The sequence below is a fragment of the Pongo pygmaeus genome, chromosome 1, assembly GCF_028885625.2.
Source record: "Pongo pygmaeus isolate AG05252 chromosome 1, NHGRI_mPonPyg2-v2.0_pri, whole genome shotgun sequence".
Classification (NCBI taxonomy): domain Eukaryota; kingdom Metazoa; phylum Chordata; class Mammalia; order Primates; family Hominidae; genus Pongo; species Pongo pygmaeus.
Window position 1 is genome coordinate 175,306,022 of NC_072373.2, and position 15,825 is coordinate 175,321,846.

Consider the following 15,825-nt stretch of genomic DNA (forward strand, 5'->3'; position numbering starts at 1 on the left):
GCCATTTTCACAATATTGATTCTTCCTATGCACGAGCATGGAATGTTTTTCCATTTGTTTGTGTCCTCTCTTATTTCCTTGAGCAGTGGTTTGTAGTTCTCCTTGAAGAAGTCCTTCACATGCCTTGTAAGTTGTATTCCTAGGTATTTTTTTCTCTTTGTAGTAATTGTGAATGGGAGTTCACTCATGATTTGTCTGTTTGTTTATTATTCGCGTATAGGAATGCTTGTGATTTTGCACATTGATTTTGTATCCTGAGACTTTGCTGAAGTTGCTTAAGGAGATTTTGGCCTGAGAGAAGATGGGGTTTTCTAAATATACAATCATGTCATCTGCAAACAGAGACAATTTGACTTCCTGTCTTCCTATTTGAATACCCTTTATTTCTTTCTCTTGCCTGATTGCCCTGGCCGGAACTTCCAATACTATGTTAAATAAGAGTGATGAGAGAGGTCATTCTTGTCTTGTGCCAGTTTTCAAAGGGAATGCTTCCAACTTTTGCCCATTCAGTATGATATTGGCTGTGAGTTTGTCATAAATAGCTCTTATTATTTTGAGATATGTTCCATCAATACCTAGTTTATTGCATATGTTGAACCAGCCTTGCATCCCAGGGATAAAGCCAACTTGATCGTGGTGGATAGCTTTTTGATGTGCTACTGGAATCAGTTTGCCAGTATTTTATTGAGGATTTTCGCATCGATGTCATCAGGGATATTGGCCCGAAATTTTCTTTTTTTTGTTGTGTCTCTGCCAGGTTTTGGTATCAGGATGGTGCTGACCTCATAAAATGAGTTAGGGAGGAGTCCCTCTTTTTCTATCGTTTGGAATAGTTTCAGAAGGAATGGTACCAGCTCCTCTTTGTACCTCTGGTAGAATTCAGCTGTGAATCCATCTGGTCCTGGGCCTTTTTTGGTTGGTAGGCTATTAATTACTGCCTCCATTTCAGAACTTGTTATTGGTCTATTCAGAGATTCGACATCTTCTTGGTTTAGTCTTGGGAGGGTGTATGTGTCTGGGAATTTATCCATTTCTTACAGATTTCTAGTTTCTTTGTGTAGAGGTGTTTATAGTATTCTCTGATGGTAGTTTGTGTTTCTGTGGGATCAGTGGTAATATATTCTTTATCATTTTTTATTCTGTCTGCTTGATTCTTCTCTCTTTTCTTCTTTATTAATCTGGCTAGCAGTCTAGGAATATTTCCCAAGCAAATGGAAAGCAAAAAAAAGCAGGGGTTACAATCCTAGTCTCTGATAAAACAGACTTTAAACCAACAAAGGTCAAAAAAAGACAAAGAAGGGTATTACACAATGGTAACGAGATCAATGCAACAAAAAGAGCTAACTGTCCTAAATATATACACACCAAATACAGGAGCACCCAGATTCATAAAGCAAGTTCTTAGAGACCTACAAAGAGACTTAGACTCCCACACAATAATAGTGGGAGACTTTAACACCCCACTGTCAATATTAGACAGATCAATGAGACAGCAAATTAATAAGGATATTCAGGACTTGAACTCAGCTCTAGACCAAGCAGACCTAATAGACATCTACAGAACTCTCCACCCCAAATCAACAAAATATACATTCTTTTCAGCACCACATTGCACTTATTCTAAAATTGACCACATAATTGGAAGTAAAACACTCCTCAGCAAAAGAATGGAAATCATAACAATCTCTCAGACCACAGTGCAATCAAATTAGAACTCAGGATTAAGAAACTCACTCAGAATTGCACAACTACATGGAAACTGAACAACCTGCTCCTGAATGACTGCTGGGTAAATAATGAAATTAAGGCAGAAATAAATAAGTTCTTTGAAACCAATGAGAACAAAGACACAACGTACCAAAATCTCTGGGACACAGCTAAAGCAGTGTTTAGAGGCAAATTTATAGCACTAAAATGCCCACAGGAGAAAGCAGGAAAGATCTACAGTTGACACCCTAACATCACAATTAAAAGAACTAGAGAAGCAAGAGCAAACAAATTCAAAAGCTAGCAGAAGACAAGAAATAACTAAGATCAGAGCAGAACTGAAGAAGATAGAGACACGAAGAACCTTTCAAAAGATCAGTGAATCGAGGAGCTGGTTTTTTGAAAAGATTAACAAAATAAATGTAAGCATTTATAGCTATAAATTTCCATCTCATAACACTTCTTTTGATATTTCCCATAATTTTTGGTAAGTTGTATTTTTGTTTTCATTTGTCTTAATATATTTTCTAATTTTCCCTCTGGTTTCTTTGATCCATTCTTGACTTTTTTTAATACCTCTGTTTTCTAGATATAATATGTATAATCTACAGAATTTCTCAAATATAGTTATAATTTTATCTGTTGTTTGCAAGTCTTTATTACAGGATTAAATGTGTGTACTAACACTTGTTCTATTCTCATGCACTTTCTAATATACAGAGATTTCTGGCCCCCATATCCCGGCTTCTACATAAATATTATTTTGAAACATTTAACCTTCTGTTTTAACATTCCAAATGTCTAGGAAAGAAGTCAAAATTTTGGCTTCTGAGATAAGGTCATTGTGAGTGACTTAGAAATGTTAAAAATTCAGCCAAAACTTAAAAATTATGTTATAGTTTACCATCAAGATTTAAGCTGAATTAGACATTAGCTGTATATTTATGGTAATAAAAAATAATTCTTTAGTGATATTTCAGAGAATGGCTTCCCCCAGTAAACATGTGAATTAAAAGCTGTAGAAATTTCTTCTTTTATCTTTGTATACTTTTTACTTTAGAATTCCAACTTTTCCTAGTTAAAATTTTTCTAAACAGATGAACTTTTTATTTGAAAGACGAATGATTCTTCAGTATAAATGTTTAAGCCATTTTTAAGAAGTTAAAGCTATTGTGCTTATACTTGTAAGTCAGTTCACTTAATATAAGTACATGTTAAGATTTAATTTTTTATTTAATATTAAGTTCCTCTAAGTTTTACGAAAGAAGCAGAAAGCATTAGGTGAGAGTTTTAACATATACTCTTAAAGAAGCTCTTAAAAATATGTTGAAGGTAGAGCTATTTAATTTCACATCAAAGTGAATCTTTAATTATATGTTTGCATAATTAAAAAAATTATGTCTCACAGCTTTTTTTAATGCCCAAGTTTGGTACATATTTTCCCTCAGTAGTATGATGATGATAGTTGCATGCTAAATACCAGGAAAAAAAAATAGTATGGTAATAATAGCAGTTACCATAGGCCAACTATATGCCACACAGCATACTAAACTGCTTATGTATGTTTTTCTTTTAATCCTCAGACTGGCCTAATGAGTTTGGCAGTTTTATTGTCTTCATTGTTTATAACCATCATTCTTGGTTCATTATATATTCTCCTCATTAGTTTGTGCTTGAACCTTTTCTATATGTTTGTGTATATGCATATGTTTTTTATTTCCAATACTATAGTAAGCATTTTAGAAGTTAGAAAACTAAAAGTTAAAAGGGAAATAGATGTCCATGGGACATCCAGCTGCTATAAGTAGGGGAGCCGGGTTTAAAACCCATTTGTGTCTGATTCTAAAACCTGTGCTGTTCACTACTATAATTGCAGAAAAAGCTTCTTTGATCATCCTCTGTAAAATAGTTTCCCTGTCTCTTTCTCTTCTTACTCTGCTCTGTTTTTCTTCTTAGTGCATATTACCACTTGACAAATGTGTATATTTCTAATTTGTTGTTTGTCTCCCTTCTTAAGTTCACTGATCTCCCAAAACAGTTCCAGGCATTTGTAGGTGCTTAGTAGATACTGATTGAAATGTAAATGAATGGATGTAATGAGTGTATTATGTATGCAATCAGTGCATATATTATTTTAAGATGTGATAGATTTAGTGTTTCCCTCTCTTTACACTGTTATTTCTATTACTATCTCTGTATTAGTAAAATCAATATGCTTCTTGCTAAAATATGGAATTTGAATTAATATAAAAGTAGTTATGCTTACCAAAATTATCTTGCTCACTTGTTTTGTGAACTTGTTCTTACAACGAAAATGCTTTTTATTTTCAAATCAGCCTCTTATTAGTAACTGAAACCTTTCTGTTTTTTAGACTGTTATCTCAGTGTATGGAGTATTTTGATTTGAGATGCCAGTTATTAGATGATCTGACAAGTAAGTAAATGACTAATATGTAGGGGAGAGGGGCTGGGGAAGAGTAGAAGAGAAAGTCACACGGACATTTCTAAATATGATTTACATATCTCAGGTGTAAATAAAATTACAATTGTTTGAAGTTGAACCTTGTTTTCTTGAAAATAGCATATAAACCTATGTACCAGTGAGCTCTTCTTGTGTAACATAACCAGTCATTAATGAATTGAGAAAATTTGTTGATTTTTTAAATTGTCAAAGGCTCATATTTTAATTACACTGATATGAAACTATTATGAAGGGTCTTTCTCTCCAGTGTAGTCTGTTATAATTTTAAAGGTTGATTGTTGAAGGAAAGAGGGACTCTTTGTTGCGGCATGTTGATAGTGTTAGAAGTCAGTTCCTTAGTGTTAGTTGTAGAGTATCACGGTTAGAAATTCTTTTGTTAGTGTGCTGAGATTTTAATTGTCTGTACTTACCCTTAAATAATGCACATGTACGTTGGAATGCTCTGTGTAAATTTTAGTTCAGATCATGAGTTTGTTATTCTCCACTCTTCACAAAGAATTTGCTTCAGCTTACAGGAAATTAATAAAATAAAAATCAGGATCCACAAAAATAGCAATTGGTAAAGAATGTCAAGGCCAGGAGGAAAAAAAATACCTCAGAATTAATTTGTGAGGTTCCTGAAGGCCAGAGGTAAAAAGGAAGCAGCATATGGTTAGTTGTTCAAATACCCTGTAAGAAGAAATAGAATAGTTTCTCAAAAGAAGCAAATCTCTTTCCTAGCACCTAAGTCTAAAAGAAATTTCATACAAAGGCCATCATGTAATGGACACGTAAAGACAGTGACTAATAGTCCTCAACAACATTTCTATGGTGGCAGATGCCTTCCTCAGTTTCATAAGTGTCTGTCAAAAACAGGAGGTGGCCGGGCGCCGGTGGCTCACGCCTGTAATCCTGGCACTTTGGGAGGCGAAGGTGGGTGGATCACTTGAGATCAGGAGTTCGAGACCAGCCTGGCCGACATGGTCAAACCAAAAACACAAAATCAGCCGGGCGTGGTGGTGCATGCCTGTAATCCCAGCTGCTCGGGAGGCTGAAGAAGGAGAATTGCTTGAACCCGGGAGGCGGAGGTTACAGTGAGCAGAGCTTGCACCACTGCACTCCAGCCTGGGCGACAGAGCGAGACAGAGTCTCCAAAAAATAAAAAATAAGAACAGGCCACATTGCTCTGAACAATGCAGTGGAATTGGTTTCGTGGAGAGGGAGTTAATACAGTGTGAGAGTGTGTCTTGATTCAGAGAGAAGATCTGTTGGATCTAGTGAAGTGGGCGGACTGCATGTCCATCTAACAGTCTCACGTAACACTGGTTTTCACCCAGGCTCCCAGAGAAAGCTGACCAGCAGCCATACAGGCTTTGGTTTCTGCTCTGCAGCAAGGACAGGAATCATGAGTTGGCTACACACATGCAACTTTGAAATGAATGAGCGAGTTATTAATGTAGACCTCCCCTGTGTTGTTGAGTGATAAATGAGGGACCCAGGATCTCTTGTTAACATCTTGGGAGGTGAGGGGAATTAATTCTCGGGTAATAACATGTCTTGAAACAATATTTGCCAATTCTGGAGTGTTTTCCGTAAGCCAGTGCCTACACTAGCACTTCATACACAGCACCCTGCATAAATAAGGAAACAAGGTCATACAGTAAGTGGTAAACATAGGGTTTCTATCTGGTCCCAGTCCAGCTCTGACTGACCCTAAAGGGTCCTTCTTCACTTCACCGTGTGGAGACCCTGCTTGCTTCTCACTATAGTGCAGTGGAAGTAGAGCATAATCACTCTTCCTCCCCTCCCCAGTCTCAACTTCCAATATGAAATTGTGCTTTAAGTCCTTGTTTGAAGGGGCAAGTGAAATACATAATACAAAAGAACAGAGTAGTTCTCAGGAGTTTGGCACATTGTTTGGAAACCTGGACTCTGGCAGCTGTACTTCTGACCTCATTCTCCTTTGCAGAACTCAGCCCTCCCTTGGTTCAGGTAACACTGCAGGAGTGTTGATTCTCCTTATACCCTTCTACCCCTTCTTTCTCTAGAAGATTTTGTTTCCTGAGACTTCTGCTAATCCCCACCAAACCAGGAGCTCCTTCTGAGCAGGAATTTGTCTCCCTCATTTTATAGCCTCAGCATATGGCACAGTGACCTGCACAGAGGAGGCAACCAATAAGTGGTTTATGAATGAGGGCACCTTCATTCCCTGTGGGCAGCAGCTGTCACCTACTATTTGTTAATGACAGTTTTGTGGGGTTTTTGTGGTTTTTTTTTTGGTTTTTTTTTTTGAGATGGAGTCTTGCTCTTTCGCCCAGTCTGGAGTACAGTGGCGTGATCTCAGCTCACTGCAACCTCTGCTTACTGGGTTCAAGCAATTCTCCTGCCTCAGCCTCCCGAGTAGCTAGGACTACAGACATGCACCACCGTGCCCGTCCAATTTTTGTATTTTTAGTAGAGACGGGGTTTCACCATGCTGGCCAGGCTGGTCTCGAACTCCTGACCTCATGATCCGCCCGCCTCAGCCTCCCAAAGTGCTGGGATTACAGATGTGAGCCAGCTCACCCGGCCTTAATGATAGTTTTTTTAAGATCTGTAAAGTGAAAGATTGGGGCTTGACTTTCCTTACTTTAATTCAGGACTTTGACTCCATAAAGGAAAATCCTTCTTTCTTTGTAATGGATTTTTTTTTCCTTCTTAGCTTCAGAAATGGAGCAGTTAAGGATCAGCCCAGCTACCATGCTTGAAGATGAGATTACTTGGCTGGATAACTTTGAACCTAATCGTACAGCTGAATGTGAGACCAGTGAAGCGGACAACATCTTACTGGCAGGGCACTTACGCCTCATCAAGACCCTTCTTTCACTCTGTGGGGCAGAAAAGGAAATGCTTGGTAATTATTGCTTCATCTTATCACATGGCAGATTCTTCAGTGCTTGGTTATTGCCAGTGTTGTGCGTAGGTGGGAAAATAAGATAGATGCCAAGTGTTCCGTGGAAAATTGACCCTTCACACAGTAGGAAATTATCCGTTATTTTAGTGGCTAACAAACTTAAGGTGTACTTTACCTGTGTCATTAAACAACATAGAGAATTTTATAGTGTTCAAAATAGCTGGATCACATAACTTCCTAATACCAAGTAAGAATTATAATTCAAAGTAGATTTTTCTCTTTTTGCTGTTATGTACTTTATAATATGTAATTTACTGTCTGTCTTCTTTTAAGGGTGATTCTCATCTGAGGAGGCAGCCCCTAACCACCCCTGCCCGCCAGTGGTGGGGTACATATGAGATTCTCCTAGGGTACACATGTAATTTGTAAAAGATTATTCAGTATTATAAATTGTATTCAGAAGACAAATGAAAAATTAACTCTCTCTTTTATAACACAAACCAAGCTTTACAAAATATTCTTGGCTACTGGGGATACATAGAAAAGAGTGATTCTTAACCAGAGAGAGAAAGGCATATCATTTTAAACTAAAGAGGCAAGATTTTAAAAGTTTCAGAAACCCTTATGTGGATTCCCCTATGCCCAGAGTAAGAACTATTCACTCAAACCATTCTGCCTTGTGGTGTCCTTGGCACTTGTGTTTCTAAAGTGAAAGCTTGACTCCTTTCACTGTATTGTAAGCCCATAAAGGAACACACCCTCACCTGCCTGTCTTTGTATTCTGTCCCTTTTGTAGTCTACCCCACAAGCTTTGCCATGTAGTAAGTGCTCAAAAAATAAACATTAAATTAAACTAAATGCTCTATTATTGGGTGGCCTCGGGTACCTTTGCTGCTCTGATAAGAAAGCACAAGATAGGATCTTTGAATTAAAATATGTGTTCATCTTCAACATGAATATTATGCTCTATTCCAGGTTCATCACTCATTAAACCATTGTTAGATGACTTCCTTTTCCGAGCTTCTAGAATTATTTTAAATAGTCATTCTCCAGCTGGCAGTGCCGCCATCAGTCAACAGGACTTTCATCCAAAGTATGGAAAATGCACGTTGTGTTCAGTTTTGGTAAAAATTCTAATTTGAAACTTTAGTCCCGAAAGATTTTGTTAACTTGGAGTTTGTCTTCCATCTGTGAGTCTGTGTATCCTATATTATCCACTAAATGAAGAAATGCACGTGAAGGGGCTTAGCATAAAGCCTGCCTGGCGCATAGTAAGCACAGAGCAAGTGTTCTGGTACCATTATTATCATCAGAATGGAAGAACAAATAGAAATGTGGCTAACTTGGTCAGTAACAAATTCCAAGAGAAACGAAGGTTATAAAAATTATGTCTAAAGTACAAGTAAATAGGCTCTGAGTAAAATCTTGAAGGTTTCTCAGGAGAAAACGATAGGTGCTTTAGTGCATAAACCTTGTCGTTTGCTGAGTGCTGGCTGTGTTCTGTTAACTGCAACTGCTTGTGATTTATTACAGTAGTAATTTTGGAATTAAATTTTGTATTAGTTTTGTGGGTACAAATTTGAAATATCTCTTTGTAATGTTGACCCTACTTGAGTGGTATTTATACTCTTGGAGGTAGGAAGAAGAGGCAGAGCTAAAAGCTGCTATTTCATTTGCTCCAAATCTAACTAACTTTGTTCCTTTCTCATGAAAACCAGAGTTAATTGAGTAATCCTGAAGAAACTATTTGCTGTTTATAGTGAAAAGGGTTCCTGTACAATTTCAGTGGTTATTGAAATGGACAAGGCATAATAAGCAGTATTTTGTGGAATCCTAAGAGGTATCTTATCACGTATAAATATTTCTCTACTTAAAGTTGCCTCATTAGCAAAATCTGTTTTAGGTAAGAAAAAAAAGTAAAACCCTTTATTAGAACTCTTGGGGATTCCCATCCTCATTGCTACCCCAGCCCTATTTTGGAAGATTTGGTGCTAGGTCTATGGTAGTCTTTTATTAAAGCAGCAGAAAGAAGTAAATTTTCAGTAAACACAAAAGATATATCTTTAGCAGTTTTATTATTAATAAAAGTAGTTCCTCCACAAATGAAGAAGGAAGGAGTGTTTTTGTAAAAATCATATACAGTGCCTTGACTAAAAAAGGAAACATTTGTTTCATCCCTCCCCATTGTACTGAATGGTGTTGATTTATCACAGTAATTCCCAGTCTTTTCCCACCAAAACCCTCACGGAAGAAAGAGATTTAAAATACACAAACTCTTTTCAGAAGTAATGCTATTTTGTATCACAGTAACAAAGCAACTTTTAGTGTTTAGCCTGTGTAAATGGCACCTCCCTATTCTTTTCTTACTGTCCTTTGCAACCCTGAAGTTCAGATAAGAAGCAAAGGACAGTGCCAGCTCCATGGCCATTGTCCTCAGTGCCTGGTGTCGTGCTGGTCTAAAGCCTCATAAGCCCCCTTAAATGCCTCCTCCTACATTCCTTAAGTGTTTCACTCAGAGGTTGGCTATCCTCTTTTCTGTGTATCCTTCCTAACCAGTGATCCCTCAGTAATGCAAGGTTAGCATTGGTTAAAGTGAGATATTATTGTCCATCCCCAAAGTGGTTTATACTACAAGGCAGGCAGTGTAGAAAGCCTTTGATTTCATGCAGAATGCTTGCTAGTTATCTTTTGTGTTAAACGAATTGATTTGACAAACTGTATTTCTGTCTCCATTTTTTTTCATAGAAAGTTCACATAAAATGTTTATGGCTATCTATTCTGGTTTTTACAGCTTTCTTTTGCTGCCATCCTAAGATCTTCTTAGGGTGACAGCGATAAAATCTTTCTACTTACCTATTTTATTTGAAAGACAGTTATTCCCATGTCATCTTTATTACAGAGTTCTCTTTACTCTTTCTCCTCCATTCTTGCCTGATCCATTCATTAGATGAGACTATTCTGATCATAAGTGAAAGAATTTTGCTACTTTATCATCAGGCCAAGAAGATAGTTGTTAATTCCTCCTATATTCATGATCCCTGGATTACTAGATGTCTGGGGTTAGACCTGACTTAAGTATGTTTGAGGAATTGGAGCTCTTCTACTTTCATTTCAACTGTTGATTTAGTTTAATGAGTAATTTAAGTAGATTATTCATTGTTGAAATTGACTTGTGTCTTTTGTTTCTAGGTGTAGTACAGCGAATAGCCGATTGGCAGCCTATGAAGTCCTTGTGATGTTGGCTGATAGTTCACCTTCAAATCTTCAAATTATTATAAAAGAACTGCTTTCTATGCATCACCAACCTGACCCTGCTCTTACCAAGGAGTTTGATGTAGGTTTTCTAGACGTTGATGAACTTAATTTTTTTAGAATGATCTCTGAAACATATAATTTTAAGACTGTATTTGCATTCTGCTGACCACAAAGAAAGTCAGTATTATTATTTTGCTTACTGTGTTCACATACTTAAATCAAGTATAAGCTATAGTATCACTCTAATATACTGAATATATTAAGAAATAGTATCCTTTTAATTAAAGAGGGAGAGGCATTTTCAAGTTGCTTGGTAGTTATTCTCAGTAAAAAGTAGCATTCCAACCTATTTTTTCAGTGACTATGCTGGGCATAGGCCAGACCCTAGAGATACAAGTCAAATAAACATTGGCTCTATCACAGTACAGCCTATGTTCAGTTAAATTCAACCAAGATTTATTGAGTTTAGTATGTGCTAAGAGGCATATTAGGCTTTTGGAGCTCAAAAATGAAAATAGGATCCCAGCCCTCAAGAAGGTCAGTGTATAGTGAAAGAGACAGGCCCATAAGCAGATAGTTTCAATGTAATGTGATACAATATGAGATAGAGGTATGTCCTCAGTGCTCTAACACAGAGGCACTTCACCACCAGCTGTTGGTATCTCAGAAGGCTTCTTAGAGGAGATGAAACTTAAAATAGGGCCATAAAAACTAGTGAACCAGGTGAAGCAAGGTGGGAAGGTCATTCCATTCCAGTAATGAGAAGAATATGAACACAGCTGTGGAGACATGAAATAGCTTAGTGTATGTTGGGATCTGCGAGAGGGAAGTATATTGCAGGTCCACTGGAATGCAGACCAGAAATGGGAAGATGCTTTCAAAGCTGCCGTTTGTGTTCTCTGACATCACAGAAAGTCAGACTTACCCTTTGGATGCCTGAGTTAAGTATTACAGAACATAGATGTTAGGTAGGAAAGGAAGTGGGGACAGATGTCTTAAATAGAGGGAGTAGCACTTGGCAAAGACTTAGAAATGTGGGCTCTCATAAATTGGAAATGGTTTTGATTGATCAAAATGGTTTATAATGCTTTAGTTTATAGGTTATGTTATGTGTTACTTTATATGCATTTATTTAATCAGATTTAAATGAACTTTTTATATTTTTCCTTACATCAAAAATTAAATCAGCATAATGGAGGCAATATCTGTGTTAGATAAATATTTATATTTTTAACACTGTTATAAACCAGTTTTTTTTTAAATCTGTGCTTTGGACTACAAATAAACTTTGGTGTTAATTAGGTCTTAGAAATAATCCTGCTCTAAGTATATGTCTGTTAATGAAGAGTAAGTAATACTTAGCAATTCCTTGAGATCTAGAAGACCTACACATTTTTGTCGCTAGTTGGTTATTACATGGATGCAGATACTTGATATGTGCAGATAACATGATTCTGGTCATGGCATGAGAACCAAGATCTTGCTGTAATAGCATTTCAAAGTGTAAAATTACAGTATCCTTTTCCACTTGAAGAAGTGCCATGTTGAACTTTTTCTGGATCATTTCTACCCAGAAAAGCTCTGTACTGGGGTCTATGTTATTTCAAAACACCTGTAAGTAAAATGGCAGGATAGTCACCTATTTAATTTTGTGTTGACTGGAAGAAGTTTAATAGAAGAATGTTACCTTTTCTAAAAGGAATTACAATATGAGCCTTTTTTTGCCATCCAGATTGGTCAGGATCCTTCATGGTAATCACTTCCTAGACTCACATTCCTTTTTTTCAGAGTACTACCTTAATTCGTGAATATGTAGTAGGACGTTTGCTTGATTATGCCTCTTTACCCTAATAGACTGTAAGCGCCTTGAGATCAGGGGCCATGCACATCTCTCTTATATCCCATGCACAGTGCCTGGCATATAGAAGGGTATTTAATCAATATTTGTTGAATGATAATCAAGTAACTATATAAATACACAAATATATACCTATCTGCCAGGTATTTTATGAATGAAAAAGCAACATTGAGATAGCAGTATTTGATAATTATATCAGCATCTGCAGAAGTACTTCATGAACATAGGTTTTGCCAGCATAGCTTTCATAACATGCTGGATGGGTAAATCTGTGAATATATCTCCCGCATAGCTATAGTGTAAATTTGTCTGTGGCAGAGATGCTTATTCTCCTCCTGGGCTGTTTCTATTCCTCTCTTTTCCAGTACCTTCCCCCAGTGGATAGCAGGTCCAGTTCAGGGTTTGTGGGGCTGAGGAATGGTGGTGCAACTTGTTATATGAATGCAGTCTTCCAGCAGCTGTATATGCAACCTGGGCTCCCTGAGGTGATTTCCTTTTTCTATCCTTTTTGGTATAATAGATAATACATGCGTTACTTGAAAATTGTTTCATAGTTTTTTATTGCTTTTGGGGTTTCCTAAAACGAGACATAACTTGCGATTCTTTAGTAGCTCCTGAAATGTGTAAAGACATGTTGTGTATAATCACACATTTTTATAAAGCTGCTGTTGTGTTAAGCTGCCTGTATTACAGATGGACTTGACCTAATGTGATTTTTGAACTCCAAAGTTGTTTTTAAATTATATTCCATAAAGTTACTGACAGTTTTAGTATTTTAGAAATATATAGGGTCTACCGTGAGCACTTTACAATAATATGGTAGTAGCTTATAGTAGTCAGTGGTTTTGAGAGTATTCCATGTGTACTGGGCTACACTTATTTCCTGTAGAGATCCTGGTATTTCTAGACCGGTTTTTCATAATCAGAGCTTAAGGACATGATTTGTTCATAATTAAACCAGCTAGGAATTATTAAAGTTAAATATCTGCAGCATTATAGCCATGTCCAAACATACATAACATTCTAAAAAAGCAATGTAGGTACTAACATGTACATATGTCAGAGTTTCCTGTGAAGCATTTTAAATATTTCAAGCTTGATATGTTTCTTTTCTGTGCAGTCATTACTTTCGGTGGATGATGACACAGACAATCCAGATGATAGCGTGTTTTACCAAGTGCAGTCTCTCTTTGGGCATTTAATGGAAAGCAAGCTGCAGTATTACGTACCTGAGAATTTTTGGAAGGTATTTCACCCAGTAACTCTTGAGATTTAAAGATGTTAAATATTTGGCTACATTCTTTCTCTAATGGTAATGGTTTTTTGTTTTTATTAACTTTAATCTCTTGCCGAGAAACTGTAAAAGGATTTGGTATACCATTGTTGAAATTGGTACTTGGTTTCAAATCATTAGAATGTTGAGAATAATCATTCAGTTCCTAGGAATTTGCTCATCTTAATTATTTTGAATATTTTTCATGATTCTTATTTTAGCTCTTTGAAATATTTGTTCATATCATTCCCCTGACCCTGTGCCAATTTCACTAATGTCTTTAAATAAAGAACACTTTTTTTTTTTTTGAGACGGAGTTTCACTCTTGTTCCCCAGGCTTGAGTGCAATGGCGCAATCTTGGCTCACCACAACCTCCGCCTCCCGGGTTTAAGCGATTCTCCTGCTTCAGCCTCCCAAGTGGCTGGGATTACAGGCATGCGCCACCATGCCCGGCTAATTTTGTATTTTTAGTAGAGATGGGGTTTCTCCATGTTGGTCAGGCTAGTCTTGAACTCCCGACCTCAGGTGATCCGCCTGCCTCAGCCTCCCAGAGTGCTGGGATTACAGGCGTGAGACACCACATCCAGCCAAGAACACCTATTTTTAAACATGGCTTTACTGTGTTTCACATATTGGGGGATCACCTTGTGTTTTTCCCCATAGGTTGATTAGTTTCTAAGAGAGAAATTCTCTGTTCCATGGCCTAGATCTTACCCAGTACCCACTTCTGATTTCAGAGACTTATGATTATAAGGGAACTAGGAAAAAGGGTGGATGGCTGAATACAAGCTAGTCTCACTTCACTAGAAATGTCCACATCCTAATAGTGAACCTGGTTTTTAGAAGCATTTAAGTGCTCTTTCATGTTCCCTTTCTACCACATTCAGAAATTGCTACTTTTCCTTTAAAAACATTTAATTTTTGTTATATAGATTTTCAAGATGTGGAATAAAGAACTTTATGTGAGAGAACAGCAGGATGCATATGAATTCTTTACTAGTCTCATTGATCAGATGGATGAATATCTCAAGGTAGTAAAAGTTTTACTTTCCCTCTAACTCCCTCAAACTCTAGTTATAGTATGAGAATAGTGTCTTAGCATTTGGGGTTACTATGAAACTGACAAATCAGAAATTGATTATCTTTAACATAAGAACTATAATGTATTCTGTGTTTAAACATCAAAACATAACACAGATCAATAGAATTGTATATTTTCTCTTTTTTTTCTTTTCTTTTTTTTGAGACAGAGTCTTGCTCTGTCACCCAGAGTGGAGTGCAGTGGCACAATCTCAGCTCACTGCAACCTCTACCTTCCAGGTACAAGAGATTCTTGCACCGCACCCTCCCGAGTAGCTGGGATCACAGGTGTGCACCACCACGCCCGGCTAATTTTTGTATTTTTTGGCAGAGATTGGGTTTCGCCATGTTGGACAGGCTGGTCTCAAACTCCTGTCCTCCAATGATTCACCCACCTCAGCCTCCCAAAGTGCTGGGATTACAGGCATGAGGTACCATGCCTGGCCTAGAATTGTATATTTTCTTAATTCATCTAATGCTCAGTAAAGTATGTAACTCTTAATCTCTACTACATAATAATAACCATTCCTACCTACCTATTCTTTGTGTGTCTACTGAAATAATCTGGCCTCAGAAGAGTGCTGCAGTCACTGGTGAGCTGACAGCCCTGTGCAGAGCGGAGAGTGCTCTGGTAAAGAGAAAGGAGCCAGATTAAAAAGTTATTCATGGTGCCGTTGAAACCCAAAGCTCTCTACCTCTACCCTGTAAGCCATGTGGCAGACTTCCTAAACGGTATTGCCTTCTCAGATCCCGTTGTCACTGCCAGCATTGGCCTCTCATCAGTAGGCACAATTCTTCCATTTTTTAAAGTAACTTGCAAATTGATGGCATTCTATCCACAAGAAAAAAGAAAAGATTGCCGAGAGTTGCCCCTAACTTGGTCCTTGTAGCACAGGGAGAAGGATTCAGAATCACCCTGGAGAACACTCTCGTCATCAGCTCTACCTGACCCATACCTGACCCATCCCTCCTCCTCTTCCTCTTCTGATCGTCTGCATCACTCTGACAGTGGGGCCAATAATGGGTTTAGCCTCCATTCATCACAGCTGACACTACCAGAATGATGCATTTTGTTTTGGTCCTTAAATTGCAATGTGTTAATAAAATTCTGTATACTCACAGGTTCAGGAGGCATCACTTAAAATTGTAACTTTTCATTCCAACAGAAAATGGGGAGAGACCAAATTTTTAAGAATACATTTCAGGGCATCTACTCTGATCAGAAGATCTGTAAAGACTGTCCTCACAGGTGAGTGAAGATATCACTAACAAAGGAAAAATGATCATCGTTTTGAAG

The 15,825-nt window shown here is 37.5% G+C and overlaps 1 protein-coding gene across 6 annotated transcripts in view; it reads left to right on the plus strand.

Annotated features, from left to right (window-relative positions):
• USP24 (ubiquitin specific peptidase 24) overlaps positions 1-15,825 on the plus strand; it is a 147,414-nt gene that overhangs the window by 99,522 nt on the left and 32,067 nt on the right. For all 6 annotated transcript variants that reach the window (XM_063655252.1, XM_054485951.2, XM_063655254.1 and 3 more), the window contains 8 exons: positions 4,080-4,141; positions 6,870-7,061; positions 8,037-8,154; positions 10,251-10,395; positions 12,540-12,659; positions 13,295-13,420; positions 14,381-14,479; positions 15,695-15,777. In XM_063655252.1, the coding sequence (XP_063511322.1) occupies positions 4,080-4,141; positions 6,870-7,061; positions 8,037-8,154; positions 10,251-10,395; positions 12,540-12,659; positions 13,295-13,420; positions 14,381-14,479; positions 15,695-15,777 (945 nt within the window). The remainder of the gene's footprint in view (positions 1-4,079; positions 4,142-6,869; positions 7,062-8,036; positions 8,155-10,250; positions 10,396-12,539; positions 12,660-13,294; positions 13,421-14,380; positions 14,480-15,694; positions 15,778-15,825) is intronic.